This window comes from Phodopus roborovskii, unplaced genomic scaffold (genome assembly GCF_943737965.1).
Source record: "Phodopus roborovskii unplaced genomic scaffold, PHOROB, whole genome shotgun sequence".
Classification (NCBI taxonomy): Eukaryota; Metazoa; Chordata; class Mammalia; order Rodentia; family Cricetidae; genus Phodopus; species Phodopus roborovskii.
The window spans coordinates 38,050,694-38,076,232 of record NW_026126418.1 but is presented as its reverse complement, the minus strand read 5'-3'; the positions used below and the strand labels follow the sequence as shown (position 1 = coordinate 38,076,232).

Below are 25,539 nucleotides of genomic sequence, written 5' to 3'. Positions count from 1 at the left end.
CTTTTGAAATACTACTATATAACAATACTATGATTAAAGAGAAAACACAAAAATTTCTACTTATTTCATTGTCACTTTAAAAAGAGAAAGATGCACGTCACTTAGTTTTACATTCTTTCATAACTGATTCATTCAATGATCAATGATTTGATCTAAATTCTTTAAACAAAGACAAGCTAATTCCTATAACTTCTCTGATTAATCTGATGTCTTTTGAGTCAAATTGACTTTACTGTTTTCTTCTTTGATGTTGCTTTTCAACTAGAATATTATTAGTTGTGGCTCTCACTTCATTTTCCTACAATAACAATGCAGTGTAGTCTATGAAAACATTTCATCATGTATTAAGCAATGTATTATCACCAACATTTCCCTTTATCCTTGCAAAGTCCAGGCTTCTGCAGTAATTTTTAATGACCACATTTAGCAAAGGGTTTCCATGAACTATATTTTCTTTGGTTGGAACAGCCATCATAAATGTACACTGATGTATTATGCTAGGAAAATTCTCCCTAGCTGAATTCATTAGTCTCTTACATGAGGATATAATATAAAGTAGTATTCAACAATAATAATTAGAAATAGCTGTCAAATTAAACATTATATGGATAGAAACCATAATACAATAAAAAGTAGTATTCAACAATAATAATTAGAAATAGCTATCAAATTAAACACTATATGGATGGAAACCACAGATAAGCTGCTTCACAAAATTCTTCTTAAAATTATTCAAGAAGATACACAAGGCATATTATTTAAAGTTCAAGGAAGTGGCTAGGGGTGTGGCTCTGTAGTACAGCACTAGCTCGACTTCTACAAAGTCTTGAGTTTGATCACAGTCCTCTTGTCAAAGAAAACAAACAAAATGCAGGAGAAAGAAATGTCAAACAAAAATAGAGAATCAAATAGTTTAAGAAGTTACATCAGATAATTTTCTAAGTGACTACACCTTAGGAAGGCAAACATTGAAAGAATGGTAACTCTTACTTGAATCTTGAATATATGATTTCCAGTCAAACTCAAACACGGTTTCATTTACAAGTGTGCCGTTATAATCGGTAGTTATGTTCTTCTCTATGCTATGCTCCTCAAGGGAAGCATTGGTGGGAGGCCACTGCACACATTTATTCCTCAGGTTGCCCATGAACAGCTGCAGCCCGATTAGTGCAAAGACACTGAGACAGAACACAGTGAGGATCATGACATCAGACAGCTTCTTCACCGACTGGATCAGGGCCCCCACAATGGTCTTCAGGCCTGGAAGAAAGAAGCTCATTATTACAAAGTCTTAAGCAACTGAAGTAATAAATAAATTCTTTACACTATTTCTTGAAAACACTAAGCCAGTGTATAAGTCCTCAAGCCCTGTCCATGGCAGTACATTTTTGATATAAAAATAATTTATAGTATTACTTCATTTTAAAACAAATCTTTCATGCTGGTGAAGGCTACTCATTATTATCTGATTATTTGGCTTCTGTTAGAAAAGAATAAAGCTGTTTTGCAAAGAAATCAATAGATATATAAAAATTAATACATATAATAGGGAAGAAATCCTTAATAATATTGACATTACAAAATACATTTTAAAATAGAAACTGCTTGGATTGCCTATTAGAGCATTTACTCATTAAACACAGAGGCTGATAAAACCTGTAGGGATAACATGAGTAATACTATTTGAAGCACTCTGTCTTGTGATTCTCGGCTTTCTGTAATAATGAATGTCAACCAAGGATGTCCAATTGAAAAAGTGGCAGATCTAACTAAGTGCTTAACCCACATGCTTTCACATAGCTCTTACCTGGAATGACTGAAATAGTTTTCAATGCTCGAAGAACTCTGAACGTTCTCAATGCTGAGACATTACCCAGGTCCACAAACTCTGTCACATATCTGTAGTAGGGAGTTAACACACAAGCACAGTAACAGGATGCAAAGAAAGATTTCTAGGTACAATTACCTTATGTCTATACTAATTACATTTTACCTAGAATTGCTGAAATTGTTTTTAGACTCAATGCTCAAAGAAGTAAAAAAGCTGAAAATTACCTAGCTTTACAAACTCTGTTACTTACCTATAGAGTTGAATCAAAATTTTTGAAGATATGAAAGAACTTAGTGTTTATCTAGCACTTTTATGAAGACCTTTTGCTGTTTTTAAATGTAAGTTTAAATTACATGAAAACTTATATTTAAGTTGAAGTGATGTTAGTGTAAGTTTCAAATTAAAATTTAGAATTCATCACTCTAGCCTTTTCATAATAAATACCATTCACTAAACGCAAATTTCATAAAATATAATCCTTGATATCATTGAAAAGCAAGGTAATCAAAATTGCAAGTGATTTGGGACAATTAATTTAGAGGTAAACAAGCCATGGGCTATGGTTTTAGTTGGAAAAAGAATATATGAAATAATTTAACAGAAATTTAACCATTATAGTAGAGTGCCTAATGCTCTACCTTTCAAGATAGCATTTCCTATCATAATATTTGAATAAAAGTTGGATAAATTAACATTTTATGTGGCCCAAAGCTTCTCTGTCATTATTTCTATCTTATTCTCAAGAAAGGGAAGTCTCAAATGGAATCCTGCAAATTGTGGCTGAAAGACATGGGGAAGAATTTTATATAAAGTTATAAAATTAAAACCAGACAGACAGTATTTACACTTCTGAGCATAGGAATACCATCTCCTCTTGTCTGTCCCTTCAGATCTGCTGATGCTCAGAAATTCAGCTCCCAAGCATGGGGTAAGTGGTGCTGGTTCACTATCTTCCACACCTATTTTCACCTACTCCTGTTATTTTGAGCTTCTCTTTCTGGAGGCAGTTCATCATTTGCAAAAGGGAGAAAACAGGAAAGTGGGAAATGAGCACAGGACAGTGTAAATTGAAAATATTTATGCTGAGTAAAATAAGGAAGGCCTTAAAGAGAAAGATGAGAAGAAGAATAAGAAATGAATCAGAAGGGAAATAGAAATAGGGTGTGTCTATTTGTAATCCTTAAAGATCACTTTGCTCAGGAAATAACAATTTATTAAGTTTATAATGCATTGAATTCTTTTTTTGTCATGTGATCTTATTTTCAGCATATTTTGTTGCATGACTGCCTGCTTTCTACTATTCCACAAAGCTTTCAAAGAAACTATGGGAGGGGTGTGCACAGCGTGAGTAATAAAGATCAGTGCAAATTAACAGAGCCAGTACAAGTTTTGCTGCTGTGAACTTTGCAAACCATCCTCTAGGTCAAGTGGTATATAATTTATACTTCTCCTTATGAGGTGTTTGTGTGAGAAGACTGGCATATATGAAATTTTCAGATAGATCTTCATTGATATTAAAATTTTTGTTGTAACTACTCTACATGGACCAGTGGAATGGGCTTACTCTCTTGAGATAAACATTAAAACATAGAGGTCAATTGCCTCAATCATGACAGCATGGTTTGCCACTAAAACATACTGTTTAAAAACCTGAGCTTGGACAGATGACCAAACTATATTTTCCATTGAAGTTTCCAAAAAGGAAAGAAAGGAAAAAAAAAAAAAAAAAGGCACTTACGCAAATGTAATGACAGTGAAGTCAAGCCAGTTCCATGGGTCACGAAGAAAAGTAAAATCTTCTAAACAGAAACCCCTTGCAATAATTTTTATTAGTGATTCGAAAGTATATATTCCTGTGAACGTGTACCTAGGAACAAGTAGTCAAAAATAGTTAAGGTTGTTGTAGTTTTCGCTCAGAGTACATCACTTTCCTAACATTATGTCAGTGGGAAATATGGACACGTGAAAAAAAGACTAAGCCACTTGGTTTTAGTTCCATAGAAATAAAACATCACATTAATCTAAATGTGACTTCTCTGACGGTTAATTTTAAAGGTCAGCTTGATAAAACCTGTAACCACCCAAAGAAAGTCTCAATTAGTGTTTCCCTAGCTCTGGCTGGCTTGTAAGAACGTTGACTGCCTATACTGATGAGGGAAGGCCCAGCTTGAAATTAGGCAGCACTGCCAGGCAGTGGTGGCGCATGCCTTTAATCCCAGCATGAGGGAGGCAGAGGCAGGCAGATCTCTGTGAGTTCCAGGCTAGCCTGATCTACTGAGCGAATTCCAGGACAACCTCCAAAGCTATAGAGAAACCCTTTCTCAAAAACAAAAACAAAAACAAAAACAAACAAACAAAAAATCAAACCCCAAACCAGAAATTAGGTAGCACCATTCCTTGCTTTGGGGCCCTGGGCTGGATAAGAATAGAGAATGCTAGCTGAGTACTAAGCATACACACATTTGTTCTGTCCCTGGTCTTGCCTATGAATGTGATGTGACCATTTGCTTCAAGCTCCAACCTTGACTTTCTCGAAATAACAGTGAAACCTAGAACTGCAAACTTAAACTCTTTGTCCCTTAATTTGTCAGGTTATTGTATCATAGCAACAGAAATGAAACTAGAATAATTATCTACTACATGAATGGTCATTTTTTTAAGTTACCATCAGAGCAGTGTGATAAATACATGCCATGCTCTGTCAGCCTAGCTACTTTCAGAAATGGCTTGGCCTCAGCAGAAGCAGAGTCTCCTGAGAGTCAGCCAGTGACATCACAGGTTGAAATAGACAGTCATTAATATGAGGAAGCATAAGATGATTTTCCCTTAGAAGGAAAACAATCTTAATGTCAATATTTTTAAAAGATGGGGTAACAGTAACTGCCTGCTTAATGAAATTAAATATTTTTAAAATTATAAACTATGTTAGCTGTTTCCTCTATTTAACTCTATAGTTTTAACCTCCCCTTAAAGAGATCTAAATCACCCTGAAACACATCATAATACTGTTTTTTAATAAACTCAGCAATGTTTTCACAACATTAAAGGAGCTCTTCATTGGTAGCTGTGGGACTGAATGAGAATGGCCCCTATAGACTCATATGTTCGAATACTTATTCCCCAGCTGGTAAAATTTCTTCTAGTTGGGAAGAAGTAGGGGGTGTGGACTTGTTGAAAGAGATGTGTCACTGGGGGTGGGCTTTGAGGTTTTAAATGCCCATGTCATCCCCAGTTAGCTCTCTCTGCCTCCTGCTAGTGGATCAAGATGGGACCTCTCCCAGCTGTCATGTAATGTCTGCCTAATCACTACCATGTCCCATCATGAAAGTGATGAACTCCTACCCTCTGGAACTGTAAGCCACAAATAAATCCTTCCTTCTACCTCCTTCTATTAAATAAGTTGTATTTATTTCTTTTAGTTAGTTATGTATTTGTGTCTTGCATTAAATACTTGCCGAATCCATCCTGAAAACAGTTCATTTTTTTTTTTTTTCATAATCTGTCCATTTTCTCACTGGCTTCCATCTAGAGGCATTGAAAGAAGAGGCTTTGGGAATAGAGTTTGCATGTTGGGGCCAGCAGCCAGAGAGTTACAGAGGGAAGAACATGGACAGTGTGAGAAGGTACAATAGCCAGCACTGGAACAGCCATAGCTACAGTGATCACAACTGTGATTCTCTTCCCGAATGTTAACCCCAGCATGAAAAGATGGTCAATACCATCAATAATTCTTCCAGCTTTTGAAAATGCTACAGGAACTTCCACTGTCATCTGTTTAGCAATCTTCTATCAACTGAATTTCCAAAGTGTATAATCCTGAAATTTCAGTCAAGTCCTTGATGATCACACTTGAAATAGATATAAATCTGGACGAAGTATGAATGCTTCATGGTAATGAAACTAATATTTTTAATGTAGCATTTAGAGCTTAACCTTTTTCATTCTTAACTTGGCCAAATTAGTGTGGAGTTTGTCTGGGATGAAAACCCAGCATATATCTTGTCTATCTTTCTGCAATTATTGTCATTGTATTTTTTCAAATACTAGGTTCAACAGGAAAACCATTGAGTATTCACATAGACTTCTGTTAATTTCTAACTATAATTCCAGGTATGGTAGTTCATGCCTTTAATACTAGCACTTGGGAGGCAAAGGAGGGTAGATCTCTGTGAGTTCAAGCACAGCCTGGTCTACAGAGCAAGTGCTAGGTCAGCCGATCACACAGAGAAACCCTGTCTTGAAAAACAAAACAAACAAAAGTACAAACTACAAGGTAAAGGGAAAGCCCACATACAACATCAGTAAGCCTGGGACTCAGAGAGTGTTGTCTTAGTATACAATTGTGTCTACAAATGGCGTTATCAAGCATATTCTTTCAGTTTCATTTAAAGGATACATTGAAACATGAAATATACATTTCAAATGTATATACATTTATAAATAGCTAAAAATATATAATTGAACTTACTCTACATTCTTGGTCCAGTCAGGAGGGTTGCTCATTGTCATAAACACACAGTTTGTCAAAATAGTGCACATGATAAGCATGCTGAATAATGTAAGTTGGTGTTAAGGAACATACAGAAGAAAGCTCTTGTGTTACATTTAAAAAGAAGTAATATTAAAAACCCAAACCACAGTGTAACAGGACTGACTCATTCATAAGCATGTGCTTTTGCATTAGCTAATTTCCTTAGATTTCTCATTCTTCTGTTAAATACACATAATAGTGTGACCTCCACAATTTCAGATTAAATAAGAATGTGGGCAGATATAATACTACAAGTTCTCATTGCAGCTGTTTCTAAACCAGTGTGATTACCTCCCAGAGAGCGAGGTTGGGGAGGGAGTGTTCTATTTCTGTGTTATACCGGTTTGCAACATTCTTGAGCAGAAAACAATAATTTGAACCAATTGACACAATGAAAATAGTAAATTGTTGGGGGAGGTACACTTCTGCAATAGCTAAATTTTTTCAATAGTGGATAGAGTTTATGAATGAATACACCCTATGGTCAAAGCAGAGTGTTGTGCAAAGTGTTGGGTTGCTGTGTTTTCAGTGAGTTTATGCAGATACATGGAAAAGATGAAAAGGGGGCATTTTTGAAGGTCAAGGCTCATCATCACTTGAGTGTAATTGAAATTCCACACAGCAACATGCACATGGGCCAGTCCCTTGTCCTCTGTGCATTCCCCTCCCTGTGACTGTGCCTACACTCATGCACAGATGTTAACATTGGACAACTATGTTGTTTGCCTGTGTATACTAAAGAAGTAAATGCATGTAAAATTCTTGCAAACATTGCCTCTAGAGAAGTGTATATTCAAATGAAGAAATTGTCATAAAATTGTAGCTCTGAAAGTGGCCTTGGAAACATTTTAGAAATCACAGAAAGGATGTCTAAGGTATGGAGAACACAGATGGTTGATACAGAATCCTAAAACACATGTTTTCTGCTAGAACATCAGGTACTCTTTCTACTACCATTGATTGGCTGAACGAAACATTTACATTAGGTGTAAAGAGTGTTTTCAGCAAATGTCCACATGATGGCACTAGAAATACAAACTAAGATAGAAAACTTATAAATGGTAAAACAGTAAATGTAGAATTTTTTTTTACATGATAACGCTTTTGTTTTCACCAATAGCCTATTGACAGAATAAAGGAATTACTTGTAGTAGTCAACTTGGCTCAAAATGAGAATGACATTTACTATTTATTTTTTTTTCTTAAATTGGTTTTGCTACTGTTATTTTGCTTTCTGTTTTTGTTTGTTTGTTTGTTTGTTTTGTTTTCCTCCTTCCTCCTTTAGTTAGTGTGTAGTGTAGTGCTGGCTTTTTGATTTTTTTTAAAAAAAAGTTTCTTACTTCCTTATTTCTTATTTAGTTACAAATGTTGTAGTGTTGGGTAACAAATCAAATCCAGGGCTTTGACTTGTTCAATTCTTTAGAGTTTAGAAAGCAAAATTTTTAAAAATCTTGTTAGTATGACCTCATAATACTTATAAGTGTATTTTAATTATGACAAGGCCATCAAAAGAAATTCAGTCATAATTGATTTTTTTTTTCACTGATCAATGCCCACATTGGAACTTAGTTGCAGAAACCTTTGAACCCCAGTGGGAACCACAGAACCAAGCCCCCTACAACCTTTAAGAACAGCTTTGGCTCTTTCATGAACAGCTTGAGTCTTTACTAAACAGGTGGTTTTGCAATGTGGAATCATATTCAGTGGCTTAAATCTGATATCCAGCCAATTATATTTCATATAAATCATTAGAAAAGTCAAAAAATTTGCTAATCCTACAGTCTCTTGAGATTCTTCTGTGCTTTCAAGTTCATTCTGAGGTCCACTAAAATGACATATATCAAACTGTGGCTAACCTGTATTTTACTTTGAAAGTAGGTTTTTTTTTATATATATAATTTCACTGAAAATTCTATGTAACTCTGTATAGATGGTAATAAATATGGTTATCTTGCAGACAACTTAAGGAATTCAATGCATATATGAGAGCTGGCATCAACTGTCAATCTGACAGAATCTAGAATTGCCTAGGAAATAGGCTTCATTGCATGCCTCTGAGGAGTTCTTTTGACTGCTTTGTTAATTCAGATGGGAAGACCCATCCACAGTGGCTGGCACCATTCCCTGGCTAGAATCCTGGAGTGCAGACCAGGGTTTAGGGCTGGAGGTATGACTCAGTGGTAGAGTGTTTGCCTGACATATCTAAGGCCCTAGGTTCACTTCTCATCACTACAAAATAGGAAAAAAAAAATAGGCTTGTGTGACCAATTAAAGATGCTAGTGAATATGATAAAAAGCTACAGAGTGTATGCACACTTTAACTTAATTATTCATATATCTATAAAACATAATTTATTCAAAAAGTTAACATAAATCACTTGCAAAAGGATATGAATGTACCAAAATCTTAATAGCTATTTTCCTAAGAGGATTGAATGGAGTTAAAATGTAGAGAGCGGAGGTGGCACTGAACCGGAAGATGGCCTTCCCTTTATTCAATACTATAAAAGTCTGTAAGATAGGAACAAACACAGAAGCACAAACTCAACTTTCCATTTTCCAATAGTGATACAGTCAATAATTCCAATTTGTACATCAAGGACCATCACTACTGATGTGCACGATGAACAGCAGCTCTCTTTGAATCACTTATGTCCCAGAGAAGAAGCCTCTGACAGAAGGCTCTTACCTTCCAACACACACTTACCTGAGTTTGTACACCACTTAGATGAATGTCCTTATTTTCTTAATATGTTAAGTGTCTTAGTTATGCCAAAGTTTGACATGGGGACTCATTTCATTTTTATTCTGAAATAAATTTTCATAATGATTTGCTTTCCTGGGTCAAATATTTGGAAAATTAATCCTGTAGAATGTAAAATCATTCAACAGAACTGAATGTTTTAAAAATAAATATTTTCTCACTATCTGTGCTTATGAAATAAACATCATCCCTCCAATGGTAATAGAAAACAAAAGCAATTGCCATTGAGCACACTTGGGTTAGATGAATAGCATCCCGTCATTGATTTCTGGAGGCCAAAGTCCCTGAAGAGTATGCTGTTTACCAGGAGTGCTAAATTCTGTATTGGGATTTCTGAGTTAGCTGACACATTGAATTCTAATCCCTGTGGAATCCAAACTGCATGGAGGAAAAGCTCAAAGTCCCCAGAGAACCCGGGACCCAGAATTATGAACAGAGTCCATCCCAAAAGTTGGACTCACTATACAGCAAGGATTAGTGAGCAGAGACAAGAAAAGAGAAAATAATGACTCACCATGCAGTGGAGAACTATGGAACACTCTGACATAGTTCTTTTAAGGCATTCATTGATATTCTATCGATATTCAAATGGGAGGTGGGGGGAAAAGACTGACTTCTTTGTGAATACCATACTAAGGAGAAAGAATTCTAAGGTTTCTTTCCTTTTTTTAAAAAAATTTCTAAGTATAGGAAATTGAATTAAGGCCTCTTGCATGATTAGCAAGTGCTTTACCACAGGGGTATATTCCTAATATTCCCACATTCCTACCTCAGTGTGTGTGTATTGAATCTCTAACCCAGAGTTTTATTCGTGATCCACCACTATTAATGTCCCATAGCATATTTTTTAAATGTTCATAAATCTATTCCTTAAAGCTCCTAACTTTTAGCCTTTACATGTCTAGCTACATAGACCTACTATGATTAGTATGTTCTTTTAAAAACTGCTTATTTTTGTCTAAGAATCTTTGATAGGTCCCCCCCCCACATTTAAACTTCAGGTCCCTGATAGATCATTCAATTTTACTTTAATATTTTCAAGTGGAGCAACCCTCAAGTGCAGAGTTGCTATTTGGAAATAGAACTTTCTGTCTGGTGTGTAGGGAGAACTGCCCTAAATGTACTATTAAGATATCCCCTAACCCTCTAGGCTCTGACAAAGAAAATGCAACTACAGAAAACAAAACCTGTGTTTAGAAAGTTGTAACGCAATTTGGCAGACAATTTTGTGTCTGTTGAATATAATAATAAAATACAATAAGAGAGTAGGTTGTACTGCCCCTTTTCATTTCAGTTCTTTAACAACTAATGCCACTGTTTTTCATAGATAAGCAGAGGAACACAGACCCCATCAATGGGGGAGATGCTGCTCTAAGCCTGCTCTTTGACCACATTCTTGCTCATCTCTGAAGGTGTGAGTGCAGCTCAAGGAGATTAGTTTAAGAAACCTACTTGTGGGAGGAAAACGTTTCACAGGGGCTTACTCTGATGTCAATGGCTTATGGACAATATATAATCACCTTTATTCTTGCTAATTCATTCATTATTTCTGTCCCTAAATAACCTTATGAAATCATCATAAAACACAAATGGACTTGATCAAGGGAAGTGTCATTGCCTTAGGGAATATGAGCATTCAAGGACACAGAAAGGACAATGCTTAGGACTGAGCTTCATTATCTTTCAAATCTGTTGCCTACACTGCTTTTTTAAGAAATGTACTCAGAAAAATGGGATGGAAATACTGGGAACTAGAATAGTAACACTAGTAAAGATGTAACTAGTAAGAATGTATACTCTTTAGTTAAGAATATTATTTCAGATAAGCTGATTTTGAACTGAACATAGTGATAGAGATGATGAAGAAATTCCAGGCCTATTCTGATCTCTGTCACAAGCTGGAGGAAAAGGAGGGTCAACAATAGCTCAAAAGACTGAAGAATTTCCAGGGTCATCATAAATAGACTTGCTGCACTCAAAATTCCTACTAGACAGGTTCCTTGGTCACCTTCTGTTCAAATGATGATCAAAGGATACTGGTGGTTTGAATGGGGACAGATCCAACAGGTTCATGTATTTGCATATCTGAGCTTCAGAGGGCAGAACTGTTTGGGAAGGATTAGGAGTCCTGAACTTGTCGGACTATGTCGGACTGTGTCAATAGATGTGGTTTGGGGGTTCAAAAATTCATACATTCCTGGTTATTTTTCTTATCTCTCTCTCTCTCTCTCTCTCTCTCTTTCTGTGTGTGTGTGTGTGTGTGTGTGTGTGTGTGTGTGTGTGTGTGTGATTTTTGCCTGTGGATCCAAAGAAAACTCTCAGCTATTGCTCCAGCATCTGACTTTCCATTGTCACATTCTTCACCATGATGGTTATGAACTCTTATGGGCCCACAAATTAAATGCTTTCTTTGATTGCGTTACCTTAGTTATGATATTTTGTAATGGTAATAGAAAAGTCACTAATACAGAAACACAATAAAAAAAAATAGAAAAGAGGGAAGATAAGTCAATTCAAACAGGAAATGTTAGAGAGGCCAGTGGATGGGTGAGGAAGAGCATAAACTGCTTTCACAAAGGAAGTCAAAGGCAAGATTCAGAAACTTGGCCTAGCAAGAGAGAACCATGAAGCCATTCTAGACACTAGAACTCAGCAAAGTGACTTTTATAAAAGCATTTGCACCCACAGTGCTGGTAAGTAACTGAATCTTTGAAAGCCATTGGATGAACTAATACTTGGATATAATTCTTACTTTTTCAAGTTTTCAATCTCAAGTGTATATTTAATACATTTACTTATTAAATGAAAATATTATTTGTAACTTATTTCATAAAGAATTTTGTGTGAAAAATGTGAATCCATGTAGTTGAATTGAAACAGAAGGCCAGTGAGGTCTGACTGCACAGTATGCTTTTTGTGCTTTAATTTTTCATAAGATTTCCTCCCATCACTGCCAAGGATTGTAACAATAGTAACCACATTGCAGAACCATTTTAATTGTTTTTTTCCCCATACTAATGTTATACTCTTCTCAGGTGGAAACATATGCTCAAATACAGTGTTCATGTGTGTCACTCTGAAGTGTTTATGATTTACATTCAAGAAGCTTTGCATTAAAGAGAGTATCCAGACTTGGCTAGCACTCCATTATATGTAGCATTGTAACAATTATCAAGTCAGTAAGTTTGATTTAGAACTAAAGTATATATTTTACAACAAATCTGCTTTTTATTTCTTTACAAGTCTGTGTCTTCTCTCCTCATAATTTTTTCATACTTGGTAAGTCAGTTTGCAACTACAAAGGCACTCAAAGAGTGTTTCTCTCAATCATGAAGGTACAGCACATGGATAATCAATGTACATGTACAATGAAGAATTAACTCAAAAGCTACCAACCACCTTGGCATCTTTGCCTTCTCTATTTATATATACAAACATATTTACACATACATATTTTTCCTTTCAGGGAAATATTCCCACCTAGTGAAGATATTAATACACTGGCAGCTGAATAAACAAATACTATGTGACTCTACAGTAACAAATATTTATTTGGTGTTTAATGCACATCATTTTTGGTTTCTTATAAGAATGTGTTAGGTGACCATGTAATATGATATCACATTGCCATTAAGTCTACAAAGAGTCAACACAGCTCCTGAAGATAATTTTAATTGCATTAAGTGACTTCAACCCAGAGGAAAATTCCAGCGTTTGATAGGAGAAAGACAAAGACTAGCACCCAATCTAAAATGTTTCTTCACACTCACCACTGATAGGAGTATTCATTTGAGTGGACCCCGTGCCAAGTACCAGAAGTGTGTCTTTTAGTAGATGTTAGCCACATTTATGTCTAGTCCTTAAACCTATCCCTCAGTTTATTTACTGTAAGGGGTAAGCAAATTCTTTAATGTCATCACTGCAATGGAATCAAATTATAAGTACTTTGTGAGAACATTTTAACATGAGAATGATTTTTTTTCCTCAGATCAAGTTTTTTAAACAAGGCACTGTGAGTAAATTCAGATCTAACTGTGGTGATATATTATTTATGATTTATCAAAGCTTGACTGATTCAGAAAGCAAAGTCAGACTCAAGCTATAGAGATCAGGCAGTGGTGATACACACCTATAATCCCAGCAGCCAGAAGCTAGTAGGTGGTGGTTCACACTTTTAATTCTAGGACTCAGATTAAGAGGCAGATGGATCTCTGTGAGTGCAAGGCCACCCAGATCTACACAAGAGTGAATCAGGCTAAAAGACTCATACCTTTAATCCCAGTATTAGAGAAGTATGTAAGACAGAAGCAAGGTCTCAGAGAGGCTATTCATTCTCCAGCCACACTGAAGATAGGAATATTGGTGTTCTCCACCCACACTTAGGAGAGGCAGCTATTTGAGGCTTGGTGAAGAGCTCGTGCATGGACCAGCCCTTTCAGTCTGAGCTAGAGGTGAGAGTTAGTGGCTTGCTGCTTTGCTTTTCTGATATTGAGCTTGAAGCTTGAACCCCAATATCAGTCTCTGGGTCTTTTACTTTTTGTGTTTCATTTAACTCTGATGTATCATCATTTATAGATGGGAGGGAAACATTCCTATCTACCTTGGGACTGTTCTGGTCTGTCAAGTATCTTTTTATGTATATTCACTAAAGTTAAATAATATTTCTGCAGTGCATATATGGCAAATAAGTAGTTTGCAAATGCCAGAAACCCAAAAAGAAGCATGGACCTAATTTATGTACAACTGTAGATTTCAATTCAAAAGCTGACTCTTACTGCTATATTTGCAAAGATTTGTGGTGATTCCTGAAGGAAATACATGTATTTAAGTCCTGACTCTTAGTTGTTTACACACAAGGGAGTTCTCAGCACCTGACAGTGGCATAAATGAACCTAGAATAGAAAAATGTGTAGATAATCAATACAGATACATTGTAAAATATAAACTTGAACTATGTACAAAGATTTCAGATTCTCTAAGTATTCCAGGAGAAGAAGAGTGTGAAATGCATCTTAGCCATGTTTTCCATAATCAACATAACTGAAATTGGGTGATAAAATGATATGAAATCCATTAAAATAATTCATGTGACTTTTTTATACTGTATCCAGTCTTCTCAATTTAGTTTCTCTGTATTTTAAATACTCACAGCCACACTTCATCTACTGTGCTGAACAGCTTTGACCTAACCTCAAGTACTCACTGAACAGGTAAGTCACACTCTTCCCCAATCCTTGCCATGAAAACTTCATTTCTGGTGTTAAAGAAAACATGAGGAGGTTTGATGGAAGACTGATAATCATCTCTTATAATAAATGCAAAAAAATTGTCAAAGACAGTTACAGTAGATTTGCCTCAAGTTAAGAGGACGGACTCTAGGATGAGATCTATTATTAAAATGCTGGTTCTTGTTCCTTCTACCTGTGAGATGATGGCCCCCACTTTTCTATGACTAAGTCACTTTACTTATGAAAACATATGTACTGGGCTAAGTCATAAGCTGTGGTTTTCATTCATGGCATCAGAATTGGTATGTAACATTCCATACATTTAAAAAAAAAATCACCAAGATAATTCCACAATGGAAGGGTGACAACTCTATTTTACTTATTAATAAATAAGTAAATTACTAGTATTTTCCAGTTCTCAATCATTATATAAAATGTATAGATTAGACCCCTTGTCACAATCTGGTAATCTCTCTTATATCTGCATTTACAGAACGTGACTTGTTTCTGTGATTATTGTTAAGGAGGAAACTTGAATTTGGTAAGTGGTGTATTTTCACTTTTGTTTTCTAAATAAGTAGTCATTGGTTTAACCTTTATTTAACTCTAGATCACATATTCCTTAAAGTACACCAATAAAACTTAAATTTTGCCAGTATATTTCATCTATACATTATCAGGAAACTGTTACATAGAAGGGATGGCTCCAAATGCATTCCATTTACCTTCTCTAAAAGTTAAACTGCAGGCAAAGGCAAAATATAACATACAAATGTGAGCTGCATGACAAGAAATCGTTAAAAGTACCACATCCAGATGTGGAGGCTCACTACTGAGGCAGGAGAATTGCTGTGAGTTTGAGGCAGGCTAAGTGATGTAGTATGACCATTTTTCTCAAAAAAAAAAACCAATAAGTAATATATATTATAGGTATACATTTATAATTGAATATATTCTTTGCCTGGAAGTTTAAATCATGGAAAAATTTCAATTTATACATCATGTGTGTCATAAAACTCTATATGGCAATCAGTTCCTTTAGAATTTGAATATATTTTCACATGAGGGAGTAAATAAATATGTGTTTTTCTTCAAATTTCAAACTGGATGTACCTTTCCTCCCCAGGTGCTGGGATCAAAGCCAGGATCCAACAAGTGCTAAGTAAGCAGTCTTCCACTAAACTATTCTTTGGTCTTACATAATTTCTAATGAAGTTTAATTCCAAATTAATGGTAGTTGGAACTGTGTCACTATGTAGAAGAGGCACTCTAGAAATAGTAACAGAGCTCTATGTTGGGCTCAGGTGCACATCTCTCCTCCATACCACTCCTGTGGTCAGAATGGGAAACTGTCTTTAACCAGTTCCCCATCTTTTGGCTGCTGGGAAGGCAAGAGGTTCTGCAAGGTAGGGGACAGAATGAGGGTCATGTGTCAATAAGAAAGATGCTTCAAAGTTTTGGGTGTGAAGCAGAGATGACAATAGATTCCTGTCAGTCCCAGTCACAGCAAGCATTTCTCATTTTGGTTCAATCCATGGGGTCTGTCATTTTCCCTATCTATAAGTGGCCTCATCTCCCCTGCCCTGCCCCCATATCCTTATATGCTATGGCTTTAGGCAGATTTTCCTGCAGGTTTGGCTCTTGGATGAATGAGAAGTTGTCTCATAGCTTCTCTTACAGCATTTGCTTGTCTGCAGCTCACTAACTGCTATTCATCTAACACAACCTAACATATCTTATGCAACTTTCCTGTGGTTATTGAGAATGTCTTTAAGCCATGGATGGCACACTGAAATGACAGCATGCTGGAAAATGGGAACAGATATCTGAGAGTCATTCATGCCACATTTATACACTTAAAAAAGTTTAAGTCAAAAGTTAAACTATACAGTGTATATATAACAAAACAGTCATGGGTATCAATACTTTACAATTATTTTTGTTTCAATTTTGTCCATATTCTCATACAAAGGAGAGGACTATATACATAAATTCTGATAGATTATTTGTTTAGTTTCTCAGCTTGGAGGCAAGAGTGAAGCTTATGAAGAGAATCCTGTGGAGTTATTTGTCTTGAAAATAAATGGGGTATTCTTTCAGATGCACTAAATGATCTCTTTAGCTAACTTCAGCCCCATCATAGCTAATATCCTCTTTATATAACAGCCCACCTCTACTGGAATATCTTCTTTTATGTTTCTCCCTTCACTGGAATGACATCACATCTCAGTTTAGATACAATTTCCTTACAGAAACACACAAATTAAGTTTTAAGTTGAGGTTCTCCATAAAGGTGAATATCATCTCCTTAGGATCAGGTAGGAAGTGTAGTTGAATTATATTATATGCCAATAGTGAGTATAAATGATTTGTTTTTCAGAAGCAGGGGCCTTGGGAAATACTACCAGCTTACGTATTAGTTTTACAGTATTGGGGAAGCTGCTTAACCTCTGTTTTATTTTTCTTAGAAAGAAATCAAAGATATCTTGAAAGGACCTGTAGGGCAAATACAAATTTAAATATGCAGGGGCTGGAGATTTGGCTCAGAGGTTAAGAGCACTAACTGTTCTACCAGAGGTCCTGAGTTCAGTTCCCAGAAATCACATGGCGGGTCACAACCATCTATAATAAGGTCTGGTGCCGTCTTCTGGCCTGCACAGATACATGCAGACAGAATACTATATAGATAATAAATACATATTTCAAACAAGAATTTAAATATGCAGAAGCATAATAAGCATAGGATGTGACAATTGTTCATTTCTACCTATCTGGAATAACTTCTCCAGAAGTTTCTGTATCTTCACTGTGCAGGAAATCTCTGTGCCACTGCCTGTCCATGTGGTGTGAGTAAAAGGGTCTAATCCTCCAGGAAATGATTCAGCATGTGATACTTACCTGGTCTAGGGGACAATCATATCCCCATGAATCCTGTGAACAGATTATAATCAATTCAAGAGCTTTCATTAGAGTTTAGAAAATATATACATCTTTTATTGAGGTTACTCTTCTGTAGATGTTAACTTGGTGTGCCTGATGGCTACTCTTGCCACCTTGTGGGTGAGCCTGCCTACCCATGAATCCAGCTAGCATAAGCAAAAGCAGAGTCCAAGCTGCAGAGTAGCTGTCCTGATGCTGTCACATTAGATGTTATGTCTTTTGTTATTTTCTTTTCACCCCTTCTTTTTGTCTTCCCTTGAAAGTAGATTTTGCTCAGTTTTGGTTTACTTTTATTCAAAGGGTCTCTTAGTAATATGATGGGTATCTACCAAATGTCAAAGGTCATTTAGTTTGCCCTGGGACTTTTTCTGATGCAGAGACTGAGTGGACAAATAATGAGGAATAAGGAAGAAAGAATGGGGAATAGGAGAAAGAGTCAGGGGGCTAGTACAGTATGTTAGAGTTAAGGGAGCATCCAGATGATAGCTGTTCCAGAGACTCAGATGCTATAGGAAGGAGAATCATAAGGCTGTAAATGTCATTAACTTTTCTGATTTCCCCAGGAAAAAAGAACCCTCCTAAGTCTAACTGAAAACAAATTAAGAACTTGTTACCTCAATCATAGTCACTCTTGTGATGACAGATTAGGCATACATTTAAAGCCTATCATGTGAGGCTTCTCATACAGTTCCAGTACCAAGATGGCATGCATCATGTTAGGACTGTAGATAGAATGGTTTCTGAAAAACTGTTAGGAGACTTTCAAGGACACAGTACAGTTCTTAAATGAATACATTTCTATATTCCAAAATATAACAAGGTTCTATTTTCACGACAGATCTAAAATATCTTTCTATTTCTAGTAAAAATGCCACATTGTCAAAAGGATATTTCTTCCCATGGTGCTAATGAGTCATCTGTAATTTTAAGAACACGAGAGGGGAGGCATTTTCTGAACAAAGAGTGGGTGAAATTGAATGTATAGCCAACTGGTACAGTAGCAACTCAAGTTATGAAACTGAAAAAAAATCCTATAAAACAAAAAAGAAAAAACTGTACTCACAAACTGAAATGTCCTTGTGACACAGACAAAGCAAATAAGCAAATAGAAAGTATGGGTTGGAACCACACTGTAAAGGTTCCCGACTGCAGCAAGCATGAAATGATAGAAACACAGGGCCTTTTGGCTGCACAGCACTGCTATTGCCTCCTTCCTTTGTTCTTGGAAATGCTGCTTGTTTAAAATGTCTCAGGAATTTAAGACTCCTAATGCTTCTATGCACCAGGGGTGTCCACATCACTATGGCTTCCGTTTCTTCAGTTACTAACACAGTATCACACATCACTGTTTAAATTGCTTTAATAATTTTAGTAGAAGATTTGATTATTATATAATTTGCACATCATAAACTGGGGCAAAGAGGATAAAAATATGTGGGCATATGTGATGATAGCATGCACACCGTCGGCAGTGACATTTCCATAAGCCCAGTGACATTGAGTGTCTTTATAAAGACACAGAGAGCTTTGGCATGCTAGACTATATGCACACAAGTTTCTGCACCTGTGATGCAATTGCACTTTATCCTGCGGTAAAGCACAAAGAATACATTCTGTAATCATTTTCATGGTTCAATGCTTATCCTTCCCCAAACTCATAAATTGAATTATTTCTATTGTAGTATTACAAAATGTGACATTGAAGACTGTTGCTCATTGAGGACATTCCCTTCAAGAATGAATTGATGCATTTCCAGTAAAAGATGAGGAGGCCCTTCCTGTTATGCCTTGCCTTACAGCTTTCTATCATGTGATGATTCAGCTAGCTTCTTAATCTTGGACTCCCTGGTTTCCATGAGCATAAGCCAATACATTCCTGTTCATTCTAATTCCAAATGTTAGATGTAATGTTCCAGCAGGCTAAAGGGTCTTAGAAAGTCATCTTAAAATCATTATACATATTACTAAGAACTAAACATGATGATTTATATAAAGGTCATATGTTAACTATGTCTGAGTTCAATTTATGGGAAAACATTGATGCTTACATATTCCAATTCACTTTGCAAAACAGTATTTTCAATCATATAAAATTTCACTCTTAATGATACCTGACCAGTATACTCTTTGGCTGTTCCAATAAATTCATTATCCCCATTATCTCTCTCTCTCTCTCTCTCTCTCTCTCTCTCTCTCTATATATATATATATATATATATATATATATATATATCTGTGTGTGTGTATATATATATGTATGCATGCATGCATGTGTGAGTGTTGTATTGTTTTAATGAAGACCACTCTAATGTGAAAGATACTAGTTTCTAAAATAAAGTTAATTACAAGATATTAGAAGAAATACTATTTTAAAAGATTAAGATCTTACTAAGCAATTCTGACTTAAATCAGAGAAAACTTAATGCCCATTAATTGTTTATGATTGTTAATGAAACAATCTATGTTTTGAAAGAAAATTTAAGACCAGTAAAGCAAGCAATAGACTGGCAAACTACAGAAAGTTTTAGGACACAGAACTATGAAAGAAGGAATTTATGAATGTGGCTTGGCCATGTGTTCTAATGTACTCTATGCTGGACATGCTGGCACATTCTTACAATCCTCGCACCATTCGGCAGGATGAGTGTGAGTTCAAGGCCAGTCTGAGCTACACAGGGAATTGCTCAATCTCAAAAACTGGATAAATAAAGCATATGGCATGCTTGTTTTAAAGACTTAGCTCTCCAAACAGTTGTATCTGCACTGCTCTTTAATGGCTCACAGTTGGAGTTTTGCTTGATGGGAATGCAATGTGAAAAGAAAGATTTGCCTTTCCTTAGGTGGCGGGGGTTCCTGATAACAATATTTTTCTTATCAGGTTGTTCTACTTGCACAATGATATTTGCTCCAAAATGTCAGAATGTTTTTCCTTCTTCAGACAATGTGCATGTGCAGATAAGCACAGTATATGTCAAAGGCAAGTAGAGGACAGTGGTCCAGCAATGCTGATCTAGCTGCCAAGACAGGGCTGAGTTTTCTTGTAAAAGCATTTACGTATTTCTCACAGGCTTGTGTGATTTTATTTTCCATTTTCCTTTCTGTCGTTTTTTTTTTTTTTTTTTTTAATTTAAATTTGTCATGAGCCAGTTAGGGATGGATTATTGTGGGTAGAATCTCCCCTTCAAGAAAGTATCTTTCATCAATCTGAAGGCTCTTTATTTTTGAAAGCATATTATTTTGCTAACTCACAGAGATGTGCTTGCCACTGCCTCCTGAATGCTGGGGTTTAAGGTGTATACCTCCAGGCCTGGTAGTCTGAAAGTTCTTTAACTTAAAGAGAAAAATACATATGATAAGCTGTGGTAGTTTCAATAAGAATGGCCCTATGGACTCAAATAATTGAATGTTTCATAATCAGTGAGTGGCACTACTTAAGATGGATTGGGAGGTATGTCCTTGGAGTAGGTGTGGCTTTGTTGGAGAAGTATGTCACTGGGGGGCAGGCTTTGATGTCTCCAAAGCCCAAGGCAGGCCAAGTGATTCTGCCTGTTGCCTTCTTAGCCAGATGTAGAACTCTCAGCTATATCTCAAGCACCATGTCTACATGTGTGCCACCACACTCCCTGCCATGATGATAATTGACTTAACCTCTGAATATATGCAAGCCGCAATTAAATGTGTTCTTTTACAATAATTCCTTGGTCTTGGTGTGTCTTCATAGTAATCTAAGGCTGGCTAAAACAGTCTGGTTACCACATGATGAATTACTACCCCTGTCTACATGTTTCAGTTTAGTGTTTCTCAAACCACCCCTTTGTAGATTTATAAGTAAGTATGCAGCATAGGAGCTGGGATACTAAAATCAGTTTTTTATTTTGCTAAGGCCTCCTCTTGGTGACTTTACTAATTTTTAGATAGTGGGCTTTCCTGGGGAATCAGAGGCTTCATACTTGGGAGACGAATGACTGATAGAGAGAGGGCTGTCTAACCTTTACCAAAGGAGCCTCAGAAATGCTCCATGTCTCTAGGAATGAGAAATAAATGAACACAAGCTATGGGATGAACCAAGTTCTTTTTGGAACACATCTAGGTCTTTATTTCATAATTTCCTCATATTTAACTTCTTATAAACGGCAACCATGGAATGAATAATATCTGTACTTACTGGTTTTATTGCACCTTGACATAAACTAGGGTAATTTGAGAGGATGGAACCTCAATTGAGAAAATGCCTTTACTAGATTGGCCTGTGGACACAAGCCTGTTATGCACTTTCTTAAGTGAAAATTGTTGTGGGAAGGTTCAGTCTATTGTTATGATGTCACCTCTGGACAGGTGGTCCTAGGAACTATATCAAAAAATCAAGCTGAGAAAACCTTGAAGAGTAAGCCAGCAAGCAGCACTCTTCTAAGACTTCTGCTTCAGTTCCTGATTCCAGGTTCCTTCATTGAGTATCTGCCCTAACTGTATTGTAAGCAGAAATAAATTCTCCCCACTCCCTCTTTACTTGGATCATGATGTTTTGTCACAGCTAGTGCAACCAACTAAGACATCTCTCTCACTCAAAATGACCATTATTGGCAGCTTTTGTCCAGACAAAAACTGTGCTAACAGGAAGCTGTCCCCAAAAGTTTGGAATATTTTAGAGTTCATGGCCAATGAAAAACCTTTATTTGCTTAACCAACAACAATTCTTTTTTTCTAGCTATCCACTGAGAACGGATTTAGCTTAGTGGTAGAGTGCTTGCCTAGCAAGCACAAGGCCCTGGGTTCGGTCCTCAGCTCTGGAAAAAAAATTCAGAAATGTATTGTGATTTGTCAAAATTAACTAAACTCATAAATGTAAAAGACAGTCAATAAGATTTTTTTTTATCATCTGTGCTTTTTGGGGGGAAAAGGTTGGTTAAATCATGGTGATAATAAAAGTTTATGTGCCTGATATAAGTAAGGTATTCATTTCAAGAATGACTATAAAAGTTATGCACATTCATATATTAGTTATATTATATATGTTCTTTAGTTTATTATTTTTTTAGTTCTAACCAGTTTCAACACATTTCTAACAAAATCAACAAGTATTTTATAAACTGTTCATTACAGTGAAGGACACCATCACTTGAATGAAGAGGCGTCCTACAGAATTGGAAGAAAGTCATTGGTAACTAGCTGTACATCTAATAGAGGGATAGTATCTAGTAAATATAAAGAACTCAAAAAAAATGAGAAAACAAGATAACAAATACCCAATTTGAAAACGATAAAAAGAGGGATGGTACTAAATAGAATTATTTTATGATAGATAAACATGTCAGCAAAACACTGACATCCTAAGGGAAATGCAATTTAAAACTTCTTTGAGGTTTTATATCACTCTGCTCACAGTGGCCAACAGAAAAGAAAACAAAACAAAAATAAATGAGGATCAATGAAGGAATGGATGTCGGGAAAGGGGAATGCTTATTCACTACTGGTCAGAATGCAAACTGATGTAGCTGGGATAGAAATCAGTGTGTTCCTCAAAAAATCTAAAAATCATCACTACTTGCTAGTTTCATAGTGTTATAAAGTATTATGCATGCCACTAGAGAATAATATTCTTCAAAACACGTCTATCTTATCCAGCTGTCAATCTTGAGAATGACTGACTTTGTAGGACTTGCCCACTGGAGCAATAATGGCACAAACATCACAGACATAACTAACACTTTCTGACTGGATTTAATTAAAAAGCCACAAGATCAAACCCATACATACCTGGTACCATTATTGGGGTAAAGAACTTATAGCTAAGTAGATCATAAGTCCTGGTGTGTGTATGTGTGGGACCTACTACTACTATTCTGCTAAATGGACAAAGCATTAAACCATTTCTTATTGACCTGTCATTGTACCCATAGATAATGCATTTCTCATTTTTTTTTTATCATAGAAGTCTGCCTCTATTTGTAATAGGTGGTGATTTATACAGGGACTTAGCACTGGCCAAGCTTTAGAGAATAAGATACTAGAGAATTCTCAGCCCTAAAGGTAACATATATATCATACCTCTCCTTCCAGTGCTCAGAGAAGTGGTTGTAAAAAGACCTAGCTTGTAAGTAGAGTCTTTAAAGATATAATACAGTTAAGATGGATCCCATATATGTTAGAAGAAACATTGATATGGTTTGATTACAAAATGTCCCAACAGTCTTATATATGAAAAGGGGTTGTGGAAAACTACAAGAAAAGTGTCATAGCAAGGCACTGTAGGACTGAATATGGGTGTACAATCACACACCCAGATATGAAGCTGTCGGTAATTGTTAACTATGAGGTGGGGAGACCATTTCTCTAAGAGTGTAGCTCCTACTAAGCTGACAACCACACTTCAGTGGAAGACCACAAGACAAAGATTTGAGCAGTCAGTATACATTGGTCTTAAAGGGTTAAAAACAAAAAGAACACAAAGTTGAGTGGGTAGAGAGTTGGGACTGGATCTGAGAAGGGTTGGAAGATGGGTGAATACAATTAAAACTCTCAAGGATCTAATGAAAGCTTTAAATAAGAATATACATCTCTGATGACTACTAAGGAAGGCCTTGATGATTAGTATAAACACAGCTATATAAACTTAGAATGCAGGTGTATGAAAAAATGGAAGTTATACATTCCCTCATGTTAAGGACTAGCAAGTGGAATAGACTGGATAGTATCTTCCAAGAGTTCATGCCAGTGTAAAACTGTGACCTGTCTTGTAAGTAGAGTCTTTGAAGATATAATACAGTTAAGATGGAGCCCATATATGTTATAAGGAGCATTGATATGGTTTGATTACAAAATGTCCCCAACAGTCTTATATATGGGAGCCAAAATAAATAGTCTACCCCCCAAAAAAAACAAGCAAGAAAACAAAACAACAAAATATCCTTGTATACTGCATAACTATATTACACATGGAAACATTTTTTGGGAATTTCTTTGATTTATTATTTATAATATGGCAAAGGAACTGAAAAGTCTTGTGTTGCATAACTTTCTTCATTAGAAATTCACACAATGTATTTTGAGGTCTTTTGAACCTCATGGTGATGATTTCAAGATTTCCAGGTACACAAGTTATATAAAATTGCTTGTAACATATAATCTTTGGTGAGAATATTTTAATTTGTTAAATTATCCACCTTCAACTTATATTTAGATTTTTTTTGTCATGGGGCAATTGGGGCAGCTCCATATGGTGTAAAATAATTAATTTACTTCTCATGACTATGCATAAAACACCCACAAATGTGGTCTCATTTCTTAAGCAGATGGATGGTTAAAGTTGTGCTAATTTAGTATGTGATGCTTTTGTTATAGTCCAATGCATGCAGTTAGTAGCAAAATATACCTGATAAAAAACACTCACTTTCTTATTGATATAGTAGGGGTCCAGGTCCTCCAGGGGCTCTGACACCATCTCTGGAGGAATATCTCCATAGATAAAAGGAAGGTTCTTCCCAGCTTCCAAGTCACTGTTTGGCTTTGGGCCATTTTCGTCATCATCTTTCTTGTCTGGCTTGGGATTCTTAGCCTTTTCTTCTGCAATGCGTCTTTCAATAGCTGCAAGAGATTCTCTGGTGAAGAAGTTGAAGCTGTCAGGTCCTGGTGGTACAAGCACTGTTTGCTCCATCTTGTCATCCTGCACATTTTAATTACTATTTACTCTTCATGTGAGATCCCTAAGGAGGGAGAAACCAAAGGCATTAAGAAGATTAAAAGCTGTTACTGTCTGTAAAGCATATCTTTTTACTTTTTACCTCCTCCACAATTGAAATGGAATTTCTAACTAAAACGTTGAAGAACATGTAGTCTCTATGTTGAGTTTTAGCAAACCATCCCAGTATATTTGGTCTAACACTTTACTAAAACTTGGTTCAGGCCTGGCAGTGGTGTCGCATGCCTTTAATCCCAGCACTTGTAAAGGCAGAGGCAGGTAGATCTCTATGAGTTCAAGATCAGCCTGGTCTACAAGAGCTAGTTCCAGGACAGGCTCCTGGGATGGTCACTCTGAGACCCAAATGTATGGTGAATACTATGCCCACAGAGTTATGGGATGATAAATCAATCAGTTCAAAAGGATGGGACAGGAACCACATGTCTCAGAAGATTTAAAATGCAGCCTTAGAGGCCCAACAAGTGAGAGCAAAGGAGTTAATAGTTTGCTGCAGTCCACTCCAGAGTCACACAATCAAATAGTCATTGCTTCTATATGTGTCTGTATATA

General features: G+C 36.2%; 1 protein-coding gene across 1 annotated transcript in view; it reads right to left on the bottom strand.

The window, feature by feature from the left end:
* Scn1a (sodium voltage-gated channel alpha subunit 1) overlaps positions 1-25,539 on the bottom strand; it is a 118,937-nt gene that overhangs the window by 50,382 nt on the left and 43,016 nt on the right. Inside the window, exons 2-7 of the mRNA XM_051184562.1 lie at positions 24,682-24,994; positions 8,756-8,873; positions 6,300-6,390; positions 3,570-3,698; positions 1,808-1,899; positions 991-1,260 (exon numbers count right to left, since the gene is read on the bottom strand). Of these exons, the coding sequence (XP_051040519.1) occupies positions 991-1,260; positions 1,808-1,899; positions 3,570-3,698; positions 6,300-6,390; positions 8,756-8,873; positions 24,682-24,945 (964 nt within the window). The 5' untranslated portion in view covers positions 24,946-24,994. The remainder of the gene's footprint in view (positions 1-990; positions 1,261-1,807; positions 1,900-3,569; positions 3,699-6,299; positions 6,391-8,755; positions 8,874-24,681; positions 24,995-25,539) is intronic.